The sequence below is a fragment of the Leucoraja erinacea genome, chromosome 23 (genome assembly GCF_028641065.1).
Source record: "Leucoraja erinacea ecotype New England chromosome 23, Leri_hhj_1, whole genome shotgun sequence".
NCBI classification, from domain to species: domain Eukaryota; kingdom Metazoa; phylum Chordata; class Chondrichthyes; order Rajiformes; family Rajidae; genus Leucoraja; species Leucoraja erinaceus.
Window position 1 is genome coordinate 15,746,796 of NC_073399.1, and position 26,102 is coordinate 15,772,897.

Genomic DNA, 26,102 nt, shown 5'->3' on the forward strand with positions numbered 1-26,102 from the left:
ATTGCACTTGAATTTGTTGGGCTTGCACCCTGCTTGAAGTGGTAGGAAACTTCATTTGAATTTGGTGGCCTTGCACCCTGCTTGAAATGGAATTTCAAGGAATAGCCGTGAATCAACTGCCAGCTCACCAGCCGTGAGTGAGCTGCCAGCACATCTGGCTGCCACCCCAATAATTCATTTGGCCCACAATGTCCATACTAGCCCTCTGGAAACCAGTCCCTTCAGCCCACAACACCCATACTAGCACTCCAGAAAGCCCCCCCCCCCCCCCCCCCCCACTGGCCACCAATATTGGAATTGGCAGAGAGGTGGAATATTGCGTTGGGGACCAGCCCTCCCGTGTGAACATGGGACCCAACAGGTCCCACTTAGTCTAGTATAATATGTTGTTAGGTCCTTGACAGAGAGGTTAAGAGAAAAAGAATATCAAGAGATTGAGGTCAGCCTCACAGGAAGGAAGTGGGGAAAGTGAACGACTGGGCAAGGATGCAGAAAAAAGTGGTGGTAGACAAGTTAGACTTTTGCGGGAAAGCACACGGACAGCAAGGACTTGGATGAACTGTAGATTAGAGAGTGGAGGATGGTCAAGAGAGCGTTGGGATATATGGAGTCAGGAAGTAACGGTGAGATGGATGTGGTGTTTTACTGAGAGATAGGCCAAAACAGAGAGACTGATGAATAAAGGATTGCTCGTGGCAATGTGTGGGAGAAAGGATATGGAACTAAAGGTCAGCTAAGTCTTGATTGGATGCCAAGATAGTGAATGATCTGTTTCATAAGACATAAGAGCAGAATAGCCCATTCAATCAGTTCCACAACCAAAGCATGGTGGATTTAGGTTAGTTTATTATTGTAACATGTAGCGAAGTTCAGAGAAAATAAAATGGTGTGCTTTCCAGTCAAAGAAGACTATACATGATTACAATCAAGTAAGAGGTAATGTTAGAAGGATCTTTAAATTGGCTATATGGCTTGATTAAAGAACATAAAAGGATAATCGCATTATTTGCCATATATATTGTATTTCTTTGGACAGTTCAAGGAAGATATAAAATGTGATGTGCAAAAGCACAAGGACAGTGATAGTGAGAAATTTCAATTGATATGCCATTTATTGTCACTATACATGTACAGTGAAACTGAAAGCTGCTCGTACTCAGTGCATACATACAATTTAGCACAAAAAACAAGAAACAGAAAAACAAAAAACAGAAGGGAGAAAGGGGGGTGGGGGGGGGGGGGATAGGTGCACAATTTCTGCGGCGCTACATACATATATACATATATACAGATGGAAGTCCGGGTGTTGGGCAGTGAAGTCAGTGCATGTGTGAATTTGAATTAATAGTAGTTATAATTCTCGGAAAGCAACTATTTCTGAGTCTATTTGTCCTGGATTTGATGCACCTATAGCGCTTTCCAGAGGGCAGCAGGTCGAACAGTCCAAACGCAGGATGGGAGCTGTCTTTGATGATCTTCTTTGCCCTGCTAAGGCAGCGGGAGGTGTAGATGTCCATCAGGGAGGGGAGAGGGCAGCCAATGATCTTCTGCGCTGTCCTAGTTACCCTCTGAAGCCTCTCCCTGTCTGCCATGGTGCAGCTGCCATACCATGCTGTAATGCAGTATGTCAGCAGGCTCTCGATGGACGAGCGGTAGAAGGTCAGCAGCAGGTTAGAGTCCAGGTTGTGCTTCCTGAGGACCCTCGGGAAGTGCAGCCGCTGCTGAGCCTTCTTGATGACCGCTGTCGTGTTGTCTGTCCAGGAGATATCAGCAGCGATATGGACGCCGAGAAACCGGAAGGTGTTGACCCTCTCCACACACTCGCCGTTGATGTGTAGGGGGGCTAAGTCGGTGCTGTGCCTCCTGAAGTCGACAATGAGCTCTTTTGTTTTCCTGGTGTTCAGAGCCAGATTGTTTTCTGAGCACCAGGTTGTCAACTTCAGGACTTCCTCTCTGTAGGCTGCCTCGTCTCCCTTTGAAATAAGTCCGACTACAGTAGTGTCGTCAGCAAATTTGACGATGCGGTTGTTGTTGTGGGCCGGACTACAGTCGTAGGTGTAGAGACAGTATAAGAGGGGGCTTAGCACACAGCCCTGTGGGGAACCGGTACTCAACCTGCGAGTGGAGGAGAGGTGGGGGCCGAGTCTCACAGTCTGGGGCCGGTTGGTGAGGAAATCCTTTATCCAGGCACATGTGAGAGTGGGGAGGCCGAGAGTGACCAGTTTACCAATGAGAATGTCCGGAATGATTGTATTAAAGGCTGAACTAAAATCCACAAAGAGCATCCGGACGTAGCTCTGCCCCTGCTCCAGATGGCTCAGCACAGAGTGGAGAGCTACGGTAATGGCGTCTTCTGTGGATCTGTTTTGGCGATAGGCGAATTGGTGGGGGTCGAAGTCTGGTGGTAGATAGTCCTTGATGTGCTGGAGGACCAATCTCTCGAAGCACTTCGTGATTACCGGAGTGAGGGCCAACATGAGCCCAGATGAGGCGATTTAAGGGGTGGGAGATTGCAACCATCACCTGGTCTGCCCTGTTTCAACAAATGCAATCAACCTGGCGTGCACAATCAAATAAGATCAAATAGAACAAGTTGTCCTACAACTTTAGGCTATGCACGTCATACGCAAGAAGAAGAAGGCGATTTAAGAGAAAGGTGCACATTTTCATATTCAACATAAAATGCTGGAGATGTATTGGCTAGATTGAGTGTTTCAGGTCGCAAAGACAGTTGTAAGTCTCCTTAAAAAAAAACTTTAACAATCTATCCCGTAAACTACTGCTCAGATGGCACTGAGAAACGGGTTGCTAATACATCTTCTGTCAAAATAATTCTTGTGCCTGTGAGTACCTGCTTTCCATTTAACAAAAGGTGATAAAGAGCAGGGAGGCTGATGATTATAATTAGACCCCAGTGATAATTCATCTGTGAAAGTGGTGCAACTTTTGTAAATAAAAAGCTGCTGTCCATTTTGCTACTCAAACGCAATTTGGCTGGAGAACAAATAGGACAATGGAAAGTTATTAATTTAATGGCTCTGAGATATAATGACTTTCATTTTTGGCATTATTGTAAACCCATTCCTTGCTTGCATTTACGTTATCAAATTGGAAATGGCAAATATAATGGTGTTATTACATGTGACCAAAATGGTAAAATCCTTTATGGAAGTGTTTGTTTGCATTCCCCAGCAGTGTTTTTGCACATAGGTAGTGAATTCATGGACGCCATTGAGAAGAGATTTTTTTTCTCATTCATTTGATGTGATTGAATGACGTTGGGTTCAAAAAATTGGAAAATGGGTAACAACTGGTGTGTCCTCCAATACTGATTTAGAGAAACCGTCAATAATTTGTTCACAATGTTGTCTATCCATAACTTTTGTGGTAATTCTATACTCGCTTCAATTGCAAAATTGCAAAATTCAAAATATTTACAGTACCTCCATAATGTTTGAGCCAAAGACCCATCATTTATTTATTTGCCTCTGTACTCCACAATTTGAGATTTGTAATAGAAAAAAGTCACATGTGGTTAAAGTGCACATTGTCAGATTTTTTATACCAAAATGTATAAAAATGGCCTTTATTAAAATCTGACAATGTGCACTTTAACCACATGTGATTTTTTTTCTATTACAAATCTCAAATTGTGGAGTACAGAGGCAAATAAATAAATGATGTGTCTTTATCCCAAACATTATGGAGGGCACTGTAACTCCATGGCATCTTTGATTAAATCATTAGAATAAGTTTGTCCAGTTCTGGCTGGCATATTAACAGATATGAAGACATTAGAGTGGATGCAAAAAAATGAATTATGCCAAAACTGCATTGGGTAAAGATGAACTGTCTGTGCCTCTGGAAAGGCAAAAGGCCGAGGGATGTTACAGTAGAGGCCTTGAAAACTGTTAGAATCCTTTATCAACAGAAATGTTGTTTTTATTTGTGGGAAAGACGTAACCAGAGGGGTTATCAGCAAAAAATCAAATACAAAAGAAAAAAAGTTTTATCCAGAAATTATTCAGGAACTGAAATCTGCCGTTGCAGAATAGATAAAGTTGTGTGTGTGTATTCAGTGGAAAGCTAGGTGAGGAAATTAATTGATGGTCATGTTGATATTTCTGTGCTATATATTCTCTGTAAATATTACCAGGAACTTACAGCTGTATCTGAGTTTTCCATCATTACATTTTTTTTAAAACACCAAAGTTTTGAAGTGCTTTTTTTCTGCTTGCAATCTGCTTGCAGACATCGTTATTTTCTGAACATTTCATCTCGTATACAAAAGTTCACAGTAAGTTGATTTTTCGTATACCAGAGCTGAAACAGATGGATTATCTGAAGATTTTGCATCTCCCGTAGATATGCTTTTTTGAATAATCACCAGGTTTACACTGGTGAGATTAATCACTGTTAATAGATTTTTTCCTTGTAGATCCATTTAATAAATAAAATATTTATTGACATATACTTTATTCAATTCTGGACACTGATACAAGGTATATCAAGCAGAGAATGTGAATTCATTAACAAATTTATAATTAGATATTTGAAAGACATAGAAAATGAGAAATTTACATTTTGATATTTATGATATCAGGCAAAGGCACTATTTCTTGTGCAGATGTGTTGCTAACCTTGACTAAGTTAGCTTTGGAGAATTATAAAACAGAAGCGACACACTTCTTAAATATAATTAAGAAAAACAATAAGATAGCTGTCCTGCAGACAAGATCCATACATAGGCTGCATCAGAGGAAAATGTTATTTGTCAGCCAGCCATTTTTACATAACCTTGAGTTTATACCACTGGAGATGCAGGAATTCATTTCCTCACGTAATTACAAAATGTATTCAAAATACAGCTAGAAAGTTGCTTTGCTAGCCAAGGTCAGTGCTCCACTAACTTTACCGACCAAGACATTTAAACAAATCATTCACCAAAAATAAGTGATTGGCGAGTTTCACTGTCTCCAAACTATTTTTCTTGCATTTGCTCCCTTTAATCTGCTGTGGTTTCTCTGTACGCAATCATTTCCTGAGCTGCAATAAGCGTAAATTGTTTTTTCTGACAAATTAATTAAAAATATTTAACAAGTTAAAACCAATCCTATTGGCCTGATGGCAGGTTTCTTTTAAAAGAAGTGAAAATATCCCTCAAAATCGGGTCACTGTCACTTTCGGCAGTACATGCCTGTTTTTATCAAATTCAGGAGCCCAACAGAGAAATTGTTGAATGCAACAAAAAAATCTTCCAATTCAGATATTATTTTTCATATCTGAATTTGAAGACAGATAAATCATAATGACCATAAATGGGATTGACAGATGATGATGTAATTTTTAATTTTTACATGCAGTTTTATTATGACAAGTTATTTACAGAGCTAGTTCACCATACCAGTTTGTCTTTTGTGCATTAAAACGTGCATTCTTTAACGTCTTCAAAACTCCACTCTTTTGTTGATTCTCGTCAGTTCATTCATAAATAGTCCCAGGCAGTAAATTTCAGATACCAATACAATACACAATGTTGCTGTTTACTCATAATGCATAATTTACCATCTCCACAAGCAAGAGGAACAGTTCTCATCCTAATTCAGGTTTATGTCCAATGCAATGTATTATCAAGAATAAGTTGAAGTAAAACTTTGTGTTAAACCGGATTAGAGCTTTTAGATTTCAATATACTCGTTGATTCCATTTGAAAACATTGTGATGAAATGCAGCTTGTAGTTTAGCTTGGCTGAGGAAAATATTACAAAAGATATTTGGTTAGGAATGCTTGCAATTCTCCCTTTGCATCGATCTGTATTGGTTAACTTGGCTTTGTGTCATGTGAATGGTGTCGGATGAAAATGCCTTATGAATTTAGTCCAATGATATTAAAATGATTTAAGCATTGCCAAGACTATTTACAAACATAAGATTTTTTTAAATCTCTTTCCCACAGCAAAACAGATTTCAGCTAGTGCCTGCTAAACATTCACTTACTCCGCTTCGGCTCAAGAATTTAGGTCACAAAAGCATCTGCTGAATCCTGTTAAAATGAAACGTTAACAAACGTCAACACTGCCAGACAAAGAGAAGACTGAACAAACTTCTGTGTACCAGTACAGTACCCAATGAACCACTAGAAAAATGTCAAGAACAGAAATAGAATCAATGCAATTATTCTGGCTGAGCTGAATTCATAAAATGGAAGTCTTTCGAGTTGAATTATTGTAAGTTCTAATCCTTCATGTTTTTTAATCGATGGACACAGTACAGCAAGCCAGATCCAAGTATTGCATGATATACTGCAATTTTCTACTTTGTTGTTGCATTCAGCGAGTACGGTTTGCAAACATCTAGAACAATTTGGTTATAGAGTGGACTTTCATGTTCTGCTCATTTTTCTCTTTTGCAAAGGATTGATGAAAAAGTGTGTGTGTGCGTGTGTTGGGGAGCACGAGAGGGCAAATTCAGTTGGAAAAATCAAACAAATAACTTTGGTTGAGTTATTGGATATTTGCAGAAATAAGTAGCATTGATCATTTACATTGCTGTAATGGCAAATTCAGGAAGAGGATGTGGTCATGTTCAGGATCTCAGCCTATGCTTAAAATGTTTCTGAACCGACTTACCAGGAGCTTACTACATCAATGTTGTAAAGACCTCTGCTCAAGCCCCCCACCCTCAAAATATTCACTTCAGCAATTGCTTAGCTAAATTTGGCAAGCATTAGTTTGAAGTCACAATTCAAATTGGAATCATTTTTAAGAGGTACTAACAAACTGCTGAGTCAGTTACTAAGAGAAATCAGACCTATGTATGTTGACCATCCAAGGTGGAATTGTGATGCTGTAGTTATTGTGCTGAAGGCGCAGTAGAGAAACGTAACCTCTTTTCATTTGCCTTTCTCCCGATTTCTGTATAGGGGCAGGTAGCATTATATTGATCTCTGAGACCTTCGCAATGATTAGAAAGTGCAGTTTGATTTGCAATCTCTGAAATAATGAAAATCAGAAATTTTGGAATCGGTGAATATTTAGTGTTATTAAATTGCATCTCATTGTTTTTATAAATTTTGCTCTAGAAATTCCAGGGGTTTAAAAAAATTATTGACTCAAACTCATTACAACTTTTTAAAATATCTGTAATTGCTACCTGATAAAACATGATATTTTTAGAAGGTTTTTTTCATCCTCAAGGAATTAGGTTTCATGCATCAAATTCCGTAGCCATTGAAATGATTGTTGTGTGAGGGAGGGGTAGTAGGTGGGGGTGAAGGTAGTACTCTATTGTACAACATAATTTTATAGTTGAAAAGATAATGTGCTTTGGAATAAACCTTTTTTACTTAATTTAATTGTGGTCCCATATTACCTCTTGGAGCATAATTTGGCTGGAGGTTGGGGAAGTGAAAGACCCTTTGACTTCCCCTAGTGATATATGGCATTAATTTGAACTGAACAGAACATATGAGTAGGTCTTTCAGGCCCTCAAGTCTGTTGTGCCATTCAAATGGGTAGAGGTGATCCTTGTCTTAATTCTGATGATCAGACTTGTTCCATATGTCCTTATTACACATCTTTATGTTTTAATCGGTCCACCCTATAAACTAGATTGAAATGTGTACCATTTCTGCACTAGACGCTTTGACGACAACCGAACTAATGTTTTGTTTTTCTCTTATTCTTTTCTTCTCCCTCTGCCAAAAGTTTATTTTCATCCCCTTCCCTCTAGGTCCCCCACGCCACTTACTCTACGCCAGAAGAGAGGGTGGAGAGCTGATCTGGTCCCAGAGTCCTAACAATGCTGCTGTGCAACTGGCTGCTAGGAGTTGTGCGTGAGTGGCGGGGTGTGTGTGCGTGTGTGAGATTGTGTGCGTACAAACATAAACATGTTTTTCTTCCTTCTTCTTGTGAAAGAAGGATTTGAAGAAGGCTTTCGACCCGAAATGTTATACATTCCTTCTGTTCAGAGATGCTGACTGTCCCGCCTAATTATTCCAGTATTTTGTGTCTTATCTGCATCTGCAGTTCCTTCCTACACCTCTCTGATTAGGGCCAGACTTTGCTAAACTTCTGCATACTAGGAAACACAGCCAGCAGAATTTATAATTCAGTAACCTGTTATCTATACATCTTTCAAAATTACATTCCAATTCACAATTGTATGTCTAAAACAGCATAAAAATCTTGATAGCATTCATCAGTAATAAAATGACCCAAAATAAGGTGCTCTAATAACATGGATATAATCCTGCTTTCTTTAATAAAAGATTAGAATGGCAGAGTAAATAACTTGCTCTTTTTTATTTTACAATTCATAATACATTATTAATTCAAATTGTAGTACAAGTAGTTGTGATTGAGAGAATTAAGATTTTCTCACTATAACCTACATATGTTTTTTTTTAAATCCAAGCCTCTCATCCAAAAGAGAATATGTAGCTGTATTTACTCTTCGTCTGTTATCTAGTTATCTTCCTGGTATGGTCCAGTTTGGAACTATCCTAACTCTTATTGCTCTCTCCTGACTTATTTTGTTGCTCCTCTACAAATGCCGAATTTGGTCTATGCTATCTAAGGATTTTAAGAGTAGACACAAAATGCTGGAGTAAATCAACGGGGCAGACAGCATCTCTGGAGGGAAGCAATACCCTCTATACCCTTCTTCAGACTGATGTCAGGGGAGTTGGAGGTACATAGATAAGGAAGAGTGTAGATAAGGAAGTGCAAGGTGTGAAAACAGGACAAAGGAAATGGAGATCAAGGAACATGTAGAACAGATCATTGTTGGGAAAAGGTAACAACAAAGCAAACAGAGATAAAATGTAGTCAGAGGCAGTAAGACTGGTGATAAAATGTAGTCGACAGTAAGACTGGTGACAGTAAGTTCGCTTTGTTGTTACCTTCTCCCAACTAACAATGTCCTGTTCTACATTTCCCTTGATCTCCATTCCCTTTGTCATGTTTTCAAACCTTACACTTCCTTATCTATGTACCTCCCACTCCCCTGACATCAGTCTGAAGAAGAGTCTAGACCCGAAACGTCATCCATTCCTTCTTTCCAGAAATGCTGCCTGTCCCACTGAGTCATTCCAGCATTTAGTGTCTATCTTCGATTTAAACCAGCATCTGCAGTTCCTTCCTAAACGTTAAAGTGGGAGTAGATGGGTGGTCATTTGAAGCTTTTGTGTTAATAAACTTCAGTTCAGCTCCTTGAAGTGGCTGGGCCCTGGAGAAGTGTTAGCTGAGTTCACTGAATAATTCAAAACACATAGTGCTTTGTTGGTCGACATCTAACAGGCAGGGGCCTAATTTCCAATTCCTCAGTATTAAAGAGTATTAAAGAACTGAGACTGAACAACCATAATTACTCTCAGAAGAAAGGGACTATTGGCAGATAGAAGAATTTCATTCAGTGTGTTATGGATACTTGACCCAGGACATGGATCTTAATAATCTAAGTGCTCAGCATAACCAATCAATACTAAGTAGCACTAAACAATGAGGAAGGATTTTTAAACGATAAATTTTAAACAATGAGTACAATTCTGATCAGTGAAACACAAGGCACTCCTTAGTGAGAAACTTTCAGCATTGTATAGGAGGCCAGGCACGGAAATAGCTATCAAACTATGGAGGGGACAGGGGACACATAATCTTTTGGCGGCCGCGCACACATGCACACACACACAAGCACACACACACGCGCACGCGAGGCTTCGGAGGCTCAATCCAGCGCTAAATGCAGCTCAACTCTGCCTGTCTCGCCGGGTTAACCTACAGCCCTGCCTGAACTGACAGGACACCAGCGCTCCTTCGCTGCACTGGCCATATTTCCCGCAAGTCCAGGCAGGTTAACCTGGCGGGACAGGCAGAGTTGAGCTGGGATTAGCGCTGCTTCACTGCGCTGGCTTTGGGCCTGGGGGTCAAACTCCCATCTGACTCCCGACCTCTCTGGCCACCCGTGGTGGAGGGGGGCAGGGGGGCACCGTAGAGCTGGCCGGGGTCGATCCTGGCTGTGGATGAGGCGCAGGTCTGTGCCTCCAATGATCGCACTCTATCCTCAGTCCCACCCCCCCCCCCCACTCCCTCCTCCTCCAATGATTGCACTGAATCACAATGTCCCGCCCCCATTGACTGTATCACGGAAAGCGGAGATTTCACCGGGTTTTAAAATCCGGATTACAAAAACCTGTGGGGGGATGTCCCCCACCTCTCAAAACAGGGGGCCCTTGCCCCCCCCCCCCCCGGGTTTTCCGCCCGAAGGAGGCAGCAAGGTAGATGTTGTTAGTGGCAAAACTAGTAGAGCCGCTGCCCCATAGTTCCAGCCATGTTCAACCTTGACCTCTGATGCTGTCTGTGTGGAGTTTGCATATTCTTCTCATGAGAGCATGAGTTTCCTCCGGGAGTTCCAGCTTCCTTCCACATCCCAAAAATGTGTGGGTTGTTAGGTTAATTGGCCGCTGTGGATTGCTCTGTTGTGTTGGCAAATGGTAGGATCTGAGGGGTAATTAATGAGGATATATGCAGGGGGAAAAAAGGGTTTAATGTAATGGGTGCTTGATGGTTAACACAGATTTGCAAGGTTTAAGGGCCTGTCATGTGCTATATGACTCTCTAGAGGTCACTGTTTAAATTGGTAAGGAACATAAAAGAGCAGGATATATTTTCACTTATGAAAGGTAAATCAATGACTGATATTGCAAAATTCATAAGGAAACTTATGCAAAGGACAGTGAAGACCACTAAAATCTTTTAAGGGCGCAGATGGGATTTTTAAAAAATGAAATAGAAATCAAAGGACAAAATGCCATCCTCAAATATATTTATTCTTGGTCTATTTGGAATTCTGTTCTGCCAATTAGTTATGACTGTTGCAAACGTGCATTGCCCTATCGTATAAAACATCTTTTTGCATGTCTGAAATTAGACATTTTACTTGTATTTTATAATATTGGTTTTAATTTTACATGGGTTTCCAAGCTGTTAACACAATCCATCTATAGAAGAGCACAGAAATTCTGAACACCAACAAATTATTTTTATGTTTCAAGAAAACAAAATTTGTGTTAAAAAATCTTGCTTCATTGTCTACGATCCATAAACGATTTAAATTAAAACAAATTTTAATTAATGTGCAAAACTAATGTGGAATTTCTCTCTGTGGCTAAACTGAAAGTAATAATTACTAATCAGACTAAATATGATATTTTGTGAGTTTTTAAATATTGGCACGTAGACAGTATTGTGAACACCATTTATTTTCATGTTATTGGAGCAGAATTAGGCCATTCGGTCCATCAGGTCTACTCTGTCATTCAATCATTGCTGATCAATTGATGCAAAAGAAGGGGCACTAATATTGCTTTTTGAACATAAACAAAGGTGGGATAACAGTCAGATCCATGGAGTGAATCTTTTTGGATGCTATTATTGGTGAGTTTATTAGCATGATAGATCAGGATGTCAATCTGTGCAATGCTGATTTGATGCCATGCTGCTACTTTGGTGATCACAGACCCAGCCAAGGCTCTCCCCAGGAAAGACCTAGCCAGCACACCTTTAAGGAATGATTTATTAATTACAGATTAGTTGTGAATTAATTGATTTTGGCTGCTGTTACTATTTGCTGTTGTTCCATCTCATAGTCTAAAGTTGCATAACCATGGACAGATGAGACAGGCGTCATCGGACTTTCCCCTGACATCAAATGTCATGGAAATATTTGCAACATTTAGCATTCTGCTGTCAGTTGTTACCAGTTGATCCATTGATAACACTGCTGATAACTACTGTACACCGCACACTCAATGAAACTCGTGCTGCCACACAAATTCTGAGCAAAGGTAGTTGCAATGCAGAAACAGCTCTTCCCCTGTCCACTGCTTCAGAGGTGCCCTGGAGCTCCTGCCAGCGCAGACATCAAGTTGAATGGCAGTCTGCAAAACCCTGTCACCATGGGAGGTCAACCCTTGACACCAGCTAAGTGGTGAGAGGCTGAAATATGTAGGAAGAGGCAAATCTAGCAAACTCTGCTAGCCCAATCTGTTGTTGAAAAGATCATCCAAGAACATTAACAGTAACTACAAGCCCAATTCTCTATTTACTTATTAGTCTTAAGTAAATTATTAAATTCACTTTCCTTCACTTCATTGTTACGAAGTGCCAGTCAGTGACAAAACAAAAGGCATTCTGAAACAAATGTTAGAACAATAATTGTAAATGAAATTAATCCAAGTTGAATACCAAGATCACTTTAGAATATATGTATTCTTTTGATGCTTGTCTTTGATGGGAATGTGCTTGCCTTAGTGCACTTACATCGTGGTGATCTACTGATCAAGCAACTATTGAAAGACTGCTAACCTTTGGTTGAAGAAGCTAGGTGACAGACTTGGAAAAATAACCGTGAAATGTTGGGGATAGATAGCCCTACAACAGAACATGCAATGTCATCATTAGAACTGGCAATCTGGATTTGGAGAGCTGAGTGGTACCAGTAAAGAAGCCCACTGAACGACTGCCACAGGATAGTGCTTCAGCATCCTAGCCACCCACTTGGAATTATCTTTACACAGTATCCCATAGCCACGATAACAAGTCTAAGTTTGCATAGCAACAATGACCTTCAAAGATAGCATGCTAATCTTCTGTGTAGCAGATACTGGATGGTTTCTGTTGTAGCACAACAGTAACAGAAGCCACAACATCAGCCCAATGTTATCTTCAGCTCACTGATGTGGAATAAGTTGGCTGGGAATTCCAACTAATCAATCATTGGTATCAGGTTGGTTTCAAACCTCCAAATCCTTGGGTTATAATTCTATCATAGACCACCAATGCCAACTGCCTATTTAACATTCCAAGATTTATAAGTTTTAGATTTTCATTCCTATTGCCTACTAAATGTGTATCTGGAGACCATTCTGGGTGCGTTGACGATTCGGAACCTCTCTCTGATCTTGCACCTCCTGTAACAGAATCTCTGGAGCAGCATAATAAATTCTAGGAGTCAAACATTGTGAGATCTCTCCCTGCATACACTGTTTTTATGGTAGATACACCTGCAGTTTCGTTATAGCAGTACAGACCTGGTTTTAACTGGAAGTAGCTACTCAAAATATTTGGCCCCTGCTGATGGAGCCAGCTGGTGAACCACATTGTTAGTACCATTGGGTAATTCAATTCTTGGAATGGAGCATGTTGACCACTAAATTGGTGTGCTGGCTGCATGGAATTAAAGACGGACTGGTGAACCTCACATTACAATTTCCGCACCCTTAGCTGAAGCCAAGAACTTGGTTTTCCAATCATTTTGCTGAGTCAGGGCTTAGTATTAATTCTTCAGATGATGCTTGATTAAAAATCTGTAGCTCACTTTTAAAGACACCTCATTAAATAATCCATCATTTAATATAACGCATCTTTAAATATCAAAATTTGCAGCATTACTAAACTGCAAGATGTACAAATAATAAGAACCTGTTGAGTAAAACAACGAAACACCTGAACAACTGAAAGACACCACAAGCTAAACAGAAATGCTATGGCAACCTTGCTGATCTGGTGTCATTTACAATGACATTTATCTTTTTGAAAGTTGGCATATTTGAAATTTGTTGCTCATCCATGAGAAACTTGCATTCAAGTCATAAACTTGCTGCCTAAACTAATCTCCCTGCATTAAAGTATTGGTCCATGGAATATTGTATGCTAATTCCCTGTAATTAAACTTGCTGGGAAATTCTCTTCAAATTATAGCTACATTATAGCTAAATGTTCACACACCCATAAACAGATTTTATTATAATTATGAATGTTATAAAATATTCTCCATGTGAACTGCATTGCATTTTGATTTCATAATTGAAATTCACCCAACTACTGGCTGTTGACCATGTGTGTAATGGGCATGAATGTTGGTTAAACAAGTTTCAAACACATATTTCCTTCGGGCTCTATTTATTTTTGTCGTATACCCAATTTTATATTTGTGCTTGTTATAATAAGACATGAAATTCGAGGGTAACCTTGACATTAACTGGGGGCTATTTTCAGGTTATAGACACAAAGGAAATAGACACTGATTTGTTGTAATGGAAAAACATTAATATGTGGTGCTTGAAAATAAAGATTTAGGTGTATAAGTATTAACTACATTTGTCAAACCACATGGTCAAAACCTGTTGGTTGATTATACTTCACTGCACTACAATAACATAAGCAGGTCCATTTAAGTGGAGGTTTTCCAGTAATCGGCAGAGACAAGTAAGTCATTTAAAGTTCACAACCTATAATGCTGCACTTTTGTTTTAGTTTGGGTAAGAAGTTTGTTAAGGTAAACCATGCCAATGATAGAGTTGGTCCAGCTGGTTCCATCCCACCCAAGACTTCTTGCAATTCTTGGTCATCTTCCCAGTTTATTTGCATCGGCCCCCTGTCAGTTCAATCTTCAATTCTGTGACTGCCTTTGTTGTGCCATGATTTCTCAATTTTGACATGGGAGTAATTTCTTGGACATCCACACCATAAAATTGCCATACCCAAATTACTCTACCCAAGTATAATATTAATAGTCCAAGACTTGTTAGAATCCACAATATGGTCGTCTAGTCTTGGAGGAGAATTTCTGTGCAACAATACATCTACATGAAACTACATTTAACCGCTCTTTACAAAATGTTGTTCTCTAAATTCTGTAATCAAACTCAAGAATTCAGATCACTCCAGCCTTTGTAATAAAAATGTGATTATTTATAACTGAAATTAGGCAACACTAAGTATGTCTTAAAAATATTCCTAAAATGTTCTGTCAGATTACCTGGGTTCAAGTATCTGTAATAATCTGTCCCACAGATGTGTCTCCAACTTGGTAATCACCTACTGTAGGGAACACAGGTTTCATGAAATAGGACAATAGTGATGAAAGGCATTTAACCAATTTATTTGAATGCAGACAATTCAGTTTTAAACCAATGGCATCTGACTGATGGTGATCCCATCTTTTAGTTAGTTTGTTTAGTTTATTGTCTTGTGTATTGAGATACAGCGAAAAGCTTTTGTCATATGCTATTCAGTCAGCGGAACGACTTTGCATGACTACAATGAAGCCGTCCACAGTGTACGAGAAAATGTACTTATTACATAGTTTTAACCTTTCTGTAATACATCAGAGTGCAATGGTTATTGTTAGAGGTGGAAATCGTGTCAGTCAGAATGCATAGTAAAAAGTAACTACATTTAGACAAAAAATGTTTTTCATAACATTGATTTGAACAGTGGTAATGAGCACATGCTTGTTTTTTTTTTAAATTGTGCTAATATCTGGTTTCCTCATATAAACTGTCAAATGTGAAACTCTAAATTGTTACAGGGATTCCAAGGTAAAATAATTCAATTATTTTGGAATAATCATTTAATCCCTCTTGAAATAGCATTTCACTCTAATCTGCAACTGAATCTATATACATTATTTTGCATGTACATCCTTTTCGTACTTTATTGCATCTTTTGTACAGTGCAATTAATCCATTTGTTGACCCAATGTTTCCAACCAAAAGAACCATTTCCAGAAGCAACTCATGCCATTTCCAAACAAAAGGAGGTAGTGCTAGGTCACAATTGATACCATTACTTTAATGGTGACAAAATTATTTTTAATATTGAACGGCACTTCTTATACCTATCACAAACTGTTCTGATTGCTATAATCCATCCATGAGAGGCCTACATCTTACACTAATGCCATCCAATTTAGTGCTCATTTCAAACAGACCTAATTTAATGAGACAAAAACATAATTTAATTACATCAATACATGTTTTCCTATTTCAATTGGATATTTTATAAATTCTCAATTAAAATTTCTGTGCATTTGCCATGAGCCTATGTATTGTATCTAGATTTTGCTGAAATCTAGTTTCTTTTTGCATTTACTTATTGCTGTCCCTTGTGAACTTTTGAAACTTATGACTGAAAAATGTTGATCGTCTTTCATAAGCTTGTATTTTGCATTGGGTCATATTTACAACATAGCACTAACAAAGCTGCAGGAAAGCAGCACGATAATGTCTCAGAGCATATGAATACAAGAAAGGTTCATGTAAATAATTCAGACATTTGCAACTTAAACCAGAATATTAACACATTTATACACACAAACATTGAATAGAAAATGATGTGTATATTCTATATAATTGTAGAAACTTGGGAGTTTAAACTGTTAAAGAATTATCTATACTGAAATTAAGCAGAAAGTTGAATTGACAAAGTTTTTCTTTCTTTACAGCGCCACTTTCCACAGTACTAAGTAGTCACTTTGGTTATCGCCCAGTAGTAATGCTGGGTGGACTTCTTGTTAGTTTGGGAATGATGGCTGCATCGTTTGCACGGACAATTGTAGATATGTACATTGCCATTGGATTAGTATCAGGTAATTACCAATTTCAACTTTTCATTCCACAAAGATATTTCATTGACCTAAACCAAGTAAACTTTGCTACCCATTCAATACACATTTAATTTCAAAATGTCTGTATTTACTCCCATTACAACTCCAGTGATAACCACAATTTTTTGGTGGTGAACGGTGTACATTTAAAAAAATATTGAAAATGCCATAAATGTGAAATGATTGTTATACTGTATATTTAACTTGTTTGTTTCACTTTATTTTTATTTAACATAATATTTTACTAATTTACATTAACCACATACAATGTTTCCTATTGCAGTACAACACGCATCCAAATTTTGGTCAATCTTAAGTTGTAGAAAGTTGGTAAAAGACATCAATTTGGAAAATACTTCCAATCACTGAACAATTTTTTTTAGGCGGATTCTTGATCTTGTTTCTACTTTCAAGGAATGGGTTGGGTAAAGAGACAAGGAATAGTGCACATTTGAAAACAAACAACTATGGTTAAGAAAACCGTTGTCCTATATTGCAGGTCGCTAATTCTGCTTTCATATTAATCGTCATTAATGCAATATATTCTAATACTTAAAATTACAAATCAGTAAATGTATGAATTGTATTTTAGAAACAGCCAATAAATAAAAGATGGAATCTTTTTCCAGCTAACTCCATCTCTCAGCAAGCAAATCCCTACCCTTAAATCTACTTGCCCATGTTCAAAATTACCTAATCTCTGTTACCGTGCACTTAGAAGCCCACTATTATTTTAAAAATCCTGGGGATTTATATTCTTTCTATTCGTAGAGTCATAAGCTATGAAAACAGGCCCTTTGGCCCATGCCAACTAAGTTGTCATTCTGGGCTAGTCCCATTTGCCCACATTTGGCACATATTGTTCTAAATACTAGAAGATTTCAAATGTCTTTTGAAATTCGTAATTGTATCGGCTTCCAGAGATTCCTCTGGCAAAATTTTGCAGAACAAAGAGGTGTGAGACACGGATTCCTCTGAGTGAAAAGGTTCCCCACTGACATTTCAGCACTTACCCAACCTCGTTCCCTAAAAGGAAGTATGTGCCGTATGTCGTAAAGCGTCTCTATTAAGGAAGCTTTTTTGGATACATTTAACGATATCCATCCTGTCCTGGCCTTTTACACTAAGGGAGATCTGTTAGCAAATTGTAAAGCTACATGGTGGCATCCGCGGCTAAAAAAAGAAATACTGTAAATTGTTTCCCAATGCCAGGTTTGCCAGAGACACAACCCTGGGAAACCTGTGCGGGTTGAACCAGGCCATACGCCAATGACACAACAGCCTTTCCAGTACATTCAGATTGATTTTATTGGCTTACCTAGAGTCAACCATTACAAACACTGTTTAGTCATTATTGATCTTTTTAGCCGAATGGGTTACAAGCTCTGTGTTCAGCATTCACAGGCTTTTGCAGCCTTCTAAATTGGCCAATATTTTAAACTGTTACCAGCATGCTGTGTACAAAATGGAGGTTGATAGCAAAGATAACTAAATAAGCTAAATAAGATGGCGAATAACCGCACTAACTTTCACAGATCCAGTCAATAATAGAGAAGTTGAAATCCCCCACTAGATATTACTCCATTTTTACAGAGCTCCCAACATATCTGCTCCTCTAATTCACATTGGTTGTTTGGGAGGGTGGGGCTATCATGCCATCCCGTCAGTGATATTTCTGTTTCTGAATTTTCCCCTTTATAACCTCACTGGACTATCCCCCAAGAATATCCTCTCAAAGCATCCCCAATATCCTTTCTGATCGATTAGGCAACCCTCTTTTCTCTTTGAAGGTAGACCTCTGGGTCTCGACCTGAAATGTCACCCATTCCTTCTCTCCAGAGATGCTGCTTGTCCCGCATTACTCCAGCATTTTGGGTCTACCTTGGTTTAAACTAGCATCTGCAGTTCTTTCCTACACATTTTGTCCCCTTTTCTCTTATCTGCAACTGTATCACGCCTGTAGCATCAATACCCTGGAATATTGAGCTGCGCTTCTCTCAGCGGTGTTTCTGTTAAGGCTACAATATTCCAGTCCCGCGATCCAACCCACACCCAGAGATCATCCGCCTTACTTGGAGTCAGTGATACAGTGTGGAAACAGGCCCTTTGGCCCAACTTTACCACACCGACCAACATGTCCCATCTACACTAGTCCCACCTGCCCGCGTTTGGCCCATATCCCTCCAAACCTGTTCTAGTCATTTACCTGCATGTTTCTTAAATGTTGTGATAGTCCCTGCCCCAACTACCTCCTCTGTCAGCTCATTCCATACACTCACCACCCTTTGTGTGAAAATGTTACCACTGTGTGGCAGTGGCACAGCAGTAGAGTTGCTGCCTTACAGCGACCCAGGTTTGACCCCGACTTTGGGTGCTGTCTGTACGGAGCTTGTACGTTCTCCCCTTGAGCTGCATGAGTTTTCTCCGAGATCTTCAGTTTCCTCCCATACTCCAAAGACGTACAGGTTTGTAAGTAAATTGGCTTGATATAAGTGTAAATTTTCCCTACTGTGTGTTGGATAGTGTAACATGTGTGCAGCAAAAACCACTCCTTCTCCCTTTCACATGCACCACTTTGTTCTCTTTGCTACAGCATTTGCCACAACTTTTTATCTTTTCTGCTAAACTAGGTTAAATCCTCCCAAGTTGCGCAAGCAAATCTCCCTCCCAGGACATTGGTCCCCCTACAGTTCAGGTGCAACCTATTGCCCATGTAAAGGTCACCTGCCCCAGAAGAGATCCTAATGATCCAAATACTTGAAACCTTGCCCCCCTGACTAGCTCCTCAACCACATATTCATCTGGCCTATCCTTTTCTTGACCTCACTAGGACGTGGCATTGGGACTAATCCATAGATTACTACCCTCGATGTCATGTTTTTTTAACATTTTTTATTCACTCCGCAGCATCTCATCCTTTTTCCTACACTGGTCGTTGTTACCAATGACCTCTGGCTCTTGCCCCGCCCCCTTGAGGATGTCCTGCAGACTGGCCATGCTGGATCCTGGCACCAGGATCTTTTTTGTAAAGAATGGCCACATGGAATTCTCTGCCTACTCCCTTTACACTTTCTGGAGGTAACCCAGCTGCTATTTGTTTGCACTTCAGTTGTGACCACCTCGCTAAAGCACATATCCACGAAGTCTTGGCGGCAGCTCCAGTTCCCTCTTGCTCAGTCAGGAGCTGCAGTTGGACTAACTTCCCACAGGTTTAGTCCTCAGGGACACTGGATGTTTCCTCAATTTTCCTCCATTTTACAAGAGTAGCATACCATAGCCATCACTTAAAGTAAAGTTACAAATAAAATACCTCATCTTGCCACTATCCTCTGCTTAGCCCCATGGCCGAAACCTCTCAATCCAAAGCCACTTAGCCTATAGATCCACTTGGATCTCAAAACAGTCTCTCCCAAAACAGCTGCTCCAAATTGGCTGCTCAGCTCTGCCTTCGCTTATAAGCTGCCGGGACCCTCAATGACCAATCGAGCATTGCTTTTAAACCTTCCTTCTTCTACTCTGCCATGCCTCATTACCTCAAGCGGTTCTTAAAATGTTCTTTTAATCCCTCATTGCTGCTCTGCTCTGCCTCCTGGCTGGAAACATTTTTCATATCATTCTGCATTCATTCGTTCTTCATATTATTAAGTTCCACCCATCATTCAATCCAGTGGACTTTTTTGCTTACGATTCTTCTATTTAAAACTTGCTTCTGTTTGCACATTCTCCCATTCAATGTCATGGTTAAATCCATTTATCATTCTTTTCCACAATGCCCTTCAACAGGACAAAGCGATCCTTGTTTTTTTGTTGCTTTCTCAAAGATATAGTTTATTCATACTTCTTGTAAATTCATCCAACAGCTATCATTTCTTAACATCTGATTTCATCCTTCGTCTTTGGTCGCAGTCCAGGTTCCTTGCTTAGCCATTTTGAAATGGCCATGAGAAAATGAACTTGTATGAGCCCATATCCCCCCGAATGAAAAAGACATGGAAATTTAGAGGCCAAACAGCAAGGCAACTTTTTAAAGTTGCTGCCATTAATCTATTAAATGATGTCTCAAAGCGATCTTGATTTGTTCTGGGAGAACAAAACTGGACTGCTATTGTCTAGGTTCAGATTAGTTTATCATCATATACACTATGATTCAATGAAATTCTTTGGTCACATGAAGATCAGAGTAAACCATAGATGTACAGTTATGATAAATGCAAGTGCAAAACAGCAGATCGGTGCAAGATTGCAGTTCAATTTGAAGTAGTGCAAAAAAAATGTTAATGTACCTTAAAGGAATAACCGAATGAGGTACAGTTAAGAGTAAGTATGCATAGCAGCACCTCAGTGAATGGATTGTGCGAGAGGTGATTGATTCAGGTATCTTATAGCAGATTGGAAGGGAGAAGAAGCTGTACTTAAATTTGGACATCTGGGCTTTTAAGCTCCTGTATCTTCTCACAGAGAGTAGACGAGAGAAAAGGGAAAGGTCCGGGTGGCAGACATCCCTGACAATACTTCCAGCCTTATGGTAACACCATAAAAAGGAAGTAACGAGCCTACAATGGCCTGCGATGAGTTCATCACACTTTGTAGGTTCAGGAAGTCAACAGCAGCGTAGTTGCTATGTGCTCAAATGATGCAGCTTCTCGGTTGGCATTATGGTCTAATTCCTAATCTGAAAAAAATTGTGACTGGAAATACTTGTTTTCATTCATAGTAACCTATAAAAGACAGGTTACCACACACATATATATAAAAGTTACAGTTCCTGTGACACTTAACTGTTTTAACACTTACTATTTTAGCAGGCCCGATGATGAGTCACAATAAATGTTCCTTGTTGCCAACCAAGCCCTTTCTGCAAGCTAGTGGAAACGGGAAATAGTTTTGATCTATTCAGCAAAAGCTGATGTGCAACAATGCTGAGAACTTTATTCTGCACTCTTTATCTTCCCCTAGGCTATATTGTAATTGAGTTTGAACTGATTGTATCTATGTATGGTACATCTGATGTTTGAATAGCATGCAAAACAAAGCTGTTCACTGTACCTCGGTGCATGTGACAATAAAGGGCCTGTCCCACTGTACGAGGTAATTCAAGAGTTCTCCCGAGTTTTCCCCTGATTCGAACTCGGAGAATGTCCGTAGCGGGTCCGTAGGAGTTTGTGGATGTCTCGTAGCGGCTCGTACGAGTAAAAATAAAACATTTTTTTACACCACGAGTTTTTTTTTCTCGTGGACATTTTTCACCGTGTTGAAAAAACGACACGAGTTTACCGGATTTCCCGAGTACCTACCTTTACTCGTACGAGCCGCTATGAGACATCCACGAACTCCTACGGACCCGCTACAGACATTCTCCAAGTTCGAATCAGGGGAAAACTCAGGAGAACTCTTGAATAACCTTGTACAGTGGGACAGGCCCTTAAGAAACCTAATTTAACTTTACTCCCAATCAGGAGCTATAATACAATAATAAATTAAATGCTAATCATTAGGATTTGTCATAGAGTGATACAGTGTGGAATCAGGCCCTTCGGCCCAACTTGCCCACATGGACCAGTATGTCCCAACTACATTAGTCCCACCTGCCCGCCTTTGGTCCATATCCCTCCAAACCTCTCCTTGTCCATGTACTTGTCTGTTTCTTAAACGTTGGGATAGTCCCAGCCTCAACTACCTCCTCTGGCAGCTTGTTACATATATCCACCACCCTTTGTGTGAAAAGGTTACACCTCAGATTCCTATTAAATCTTTTCCCCTTCACCTTAAACCTATGTCCTCTAGTCCTCGATTCACCTAACCTGGGCATCTATCCGATCTATTCCTCTCATGATTTTATACACCCTAAACCTATGGTGTTTTGGCCTATTGAGGTAGGCTGTGGCCAAAAATGAAAATTTATGGAAATATCCTACAACTGATTTACATGAAGGAATAAGATTTCCTTATTACCTTGTGACTTAATTTTGGCATTGTAGCACAACTCAGCACCGTGAATCGACAATAATAGTTTACATTACCGCTTACAATAAAATGGTTTCATAATTATATATGCATTTAAGATTTTTCTTGGCTAGTTTATCAATAAAGTTTTATCTCCTTTTCAAAACAGGAATAGGTTTCTGTCTCAGCTTCCTACCCAGTGTCACGGTCCTCTCCCTCTATTTTGAAAAATATCGTTCTCTTGTTATGGCTGTGGCATCCACAGGGGAGTGTTTCGCTATTTTCACTTTTGCACCTGGTAAGTGTCAAAATTGACATTATAAACCTGCTAATGAATTCTAGACCTAATTTTCCTATCATAGGTTTTGGGAAACATAGTTAAAGTAAAAATAAAAATGGTGATTCATGCAATAAGTATTCTTTAGTCCTCTCGATTGAGGTAACTTGGAGCAAGGCTTCTTACATATAACTAAATCAGAATTGTTGTAGGACTAGCTGCATAGCCATTGCAGCCACCACCACCATTTTTACATGTTGACAATATTGATTGATTTATCAAAGTTTATGAGAGACTAGTATTTGTATAAAACTGAATCTGCAGTATTTACTGAAGCCAGTTGATCATCTGCACTGAAAATAGTTTGCCAGCTGTCAGAAAATATGAATGATAATTAAAAAGTTGATGAAGAAAGTGCTGACACTTTAGTCAAGATATTTTATGCAGGCAAGGATCATCAACTAACAAGCTCACTTGAATTAACAGTATAAACAAGCACAAGTTGAAGGCTGGGTAATCAGCAGTGAGTGGCTCACCTCATGATTCTGGAAGCCATTTCACCATTAACAAAATACAAGACAGAAATTTGAAAAGTGACGCCCATATTCTGTTAGCTAAATTGGTAGCATATTAATTTGTATGGAGCAAAAATTTGAAACTGAATACCCCCTGATTTCCTTCACCCCACTATTGACAATCGACATTGGTCAGATATCTCTTACAAATTTGTTTGCTCAGGTATTCCAGTGATACTAGGTTATGGCAAATGTGATTGTGTGGGGAATTGCAAGTATATCCACTTTGGAACTAGAAAGAACAGATCCACGGTTTCATTACAAGGTGTGAAACAGGAAACCTTCCAGAAAACAAATCATTGAAAAATCTGTAGACAGATTCAAAACCTACTACCCTCTACCCTCTCCCTCTCCCCCCCCCCCCCCCCCCCCCCCCCCCCCCCCCCCCCCACCCCCCACACTTCTACTTTAAGCTAGAAGGGTCCCAACCTATCCTTTTTCGTCAGAGATGCTGCCTGGCCCACTGAGTTACTCTAGTACTGGTGTCTATCACCAATTGGAATGTTGGACTATCTTGAAGAGACAGGAGTGGGACATATTAATCAATCAGATATATGATATTGGGATAGGTGGAAGAAAGTACATGACAGTAAATTAAATTCCGAAAAAATTGCAGATGCATGAACTCTGAAAAACCCCCTATCAAAGACATTCATTTGTTTCATCCACCTTATCTTATCTTCTTCTGCTACCTAGTATACTTGCTTCTTTCCCAATTCTGATGATGGATCTCAGACCTCCAACGTTAATGGTTTCTGATTCCTCAGATGGTGCTTGACCTGCTGCGTTTTTCAAACATCTTCCTTTTTATTTCAGATAGGTGGCGGATTGTCCAGAATGATGACTCTCATTACATTAAGTGCTACATAAATGAAGCTCGTCTGTTTAAGGAGGGATGCCATTGCGATTTTAAGATTATCAATGGATTTGATGTGATTGATAGAATATTTCCTCCAATCACAGGAATACAGAACAGAAACAATAGAATACCTGTATTTCTGAATGGTTTCTTGAAAAACGCCACCTTTGGAATCTCGAATGCTCCTGCTGTGTCATTTAAAAGTTGTGTTCAAATCCTGGAGGTGTTTAACCCTTCATTTCTGTCATTTCTAACCACCCCTTTGTTTCACCTATTCTACTTTCTTGCACATCCTTGGTTTCTTTCATTCTGCCATGGGCAATCATCTTTGTCATTTATCTCTTTCAAAATTTGTTTGCTCTGTTATATCTCTGCAGCTATCTTCGTCAATGTGTATGTAATTATGGTTTGTTTCAGTTAAGATTACTGTTTCCTTTGCTGATAATAATTGTAGATTCCCTTGGCAGTTAACAGGTTTCTAGGACGTGGCCTTGGTGCATGCAAGAAAATTGAAAGCTAGAAACCAAGCTGCAACCTATTTCACTTCATTATCCAAAGAATCAAACTTTATACACCCGTTGTTCCTAGATCTCCCTTTGTCCTTCACATTATCCACCAGCAAAAAAAATAAATCAATTTTTCCTGTTTTTTACATAACATAATTTACGTAACATAATTTTGCTCATGTTAATGAGCACAATTATGGTGATTGGCAGCTCCATATTTTTTATACAATAGATCACAAATGAGTCAAAGAAATTGGATGTCTAGCATGATGTACCTTATATAAGAGCCTTAATTTAAGAAATTGTGGAAAAGTTGAATACCTGGGGAAATGAAAGTAGCACAAACAATAAACCTTGATCTACTTGAGTGGCAGATTTGGATTGAGGGGATTAATGGCCCACTGTTCTTGTATTCGTGCATTTTATAATAAATCATCATAATATTCTGTTCTCCAGCTTTCACATTACTGAAGAACCATCTTGGGTGGAAAAACTGTCTCCTCATCATTGGTGCATTGCAGCTAAACATCATTGTTTGTGGAGCACTACTTCGGCCAATTGTTATCCGAAGAACAGAAGAAGAACCAGTAGATGTGGTTATAGAAACAAAGCACATGCTGGAGAATGAAGAAACTCGTATCTCCGTAGACTCTGTAGATTCAGGAGTGGAATCTTTATCTACCTCATGTGATCATTTAGATAATAGCAACAAATGTAAAACAGATGATATTCGTAAAGAAAATCTTAAGATGCTTTCAAGCAAGAAACAAAAACCACAGCATCAACCAAAGTTGCTTGACTTTTCAATTCTAAAAAACAAAAGCTTTATCTTTTATGCACTTTTTGGACTATTTGCCACTTTGGGATTTTTTGCACCTCAACTCTACGTCATTCCCCTTAGCATTAGACTGGGTATCAATGAATGGGCAGCATACATGCTATCAGCAATGGCAATTATGGAGGTGTTTGGCAGACTGTCAATAGGCTGGGTCCTAAACAAACTACCCATATGGAAGATTTACATAGAACTGATTTGTGTGAGCCTACTGAGTCTAGTGCTGTTATGCTTTCCATTGATAAAAGGGTTCTGGAGCCTTGTGACATGCAGCATGTTATATGGATTTTTATTTGGTACTGTGGCTTGTTCCCACATTCCCATGTTGGCAGAGGATGATGTGGTTGGAGTTGAGAAGATATCATCTGCTGTTGGAATTTACGTCTTTATACAGAGCTTTTCAGGACTTGCTGGCCCACCAATTGGAGGTATTTGTTTTTTTTTTTGTCATCGACATTGTATAACAGATTTAAAACAACTGAAAGTGATACAAGGCTGCATGGAATATAATCCAATGAAAAAGCTATTTGGGACAATATTATAGTGCCCTTATCAGAAAACAATGTAGAGTTGTCCTTACAATGAAAAGTGATTAAAAACTGCACAATGCAAGTTTGAAGTTTACAGATCCAGTAAATTTTTGATTAACCATGTCCAC

At 39.3% G+C, this 26,102-nt stretch overlaps 1 protein-coding gene across 5 annotated transcripts in view; it reads left to right on the forward strand.

Annotated features, from left to right (window-relative positions):
* The window catches only part of LOC129708280 (monocarboxylate transporter 7-like), a 49,688-nt gene that overhangs the window by 14,860 nt on the left and 8,726 nt on the right, over positions 1-26,102 (forward strand). For 3 of the 5 annotated variants that reach the window (XM_055653938.1, XM_055653937.1, XM_055653939.1), the window contains exons 4-6: positions 16,288-16,431; positions 22,562-22,690; positions 25,066-25,872. In XM_055653938.1, the coding sequence (XP_055509913.1) occupies positions 16,288-16,431; positions 22,562-22,690; positions 25,066-25,872 (1,080 nt within the window). Of the gene's footprint in view, positions 1-5,956; positions 6,228-7,731; positions 7,835-16,287; positions 16,432-22,561; positions 22,691-25,065; positions 25,873-26,102 lie in introns of all 5 variants that reach the window. The other 2 variants (XM_055653940.1, XM_055653941.1) reach the window with 2 other exon arrangements.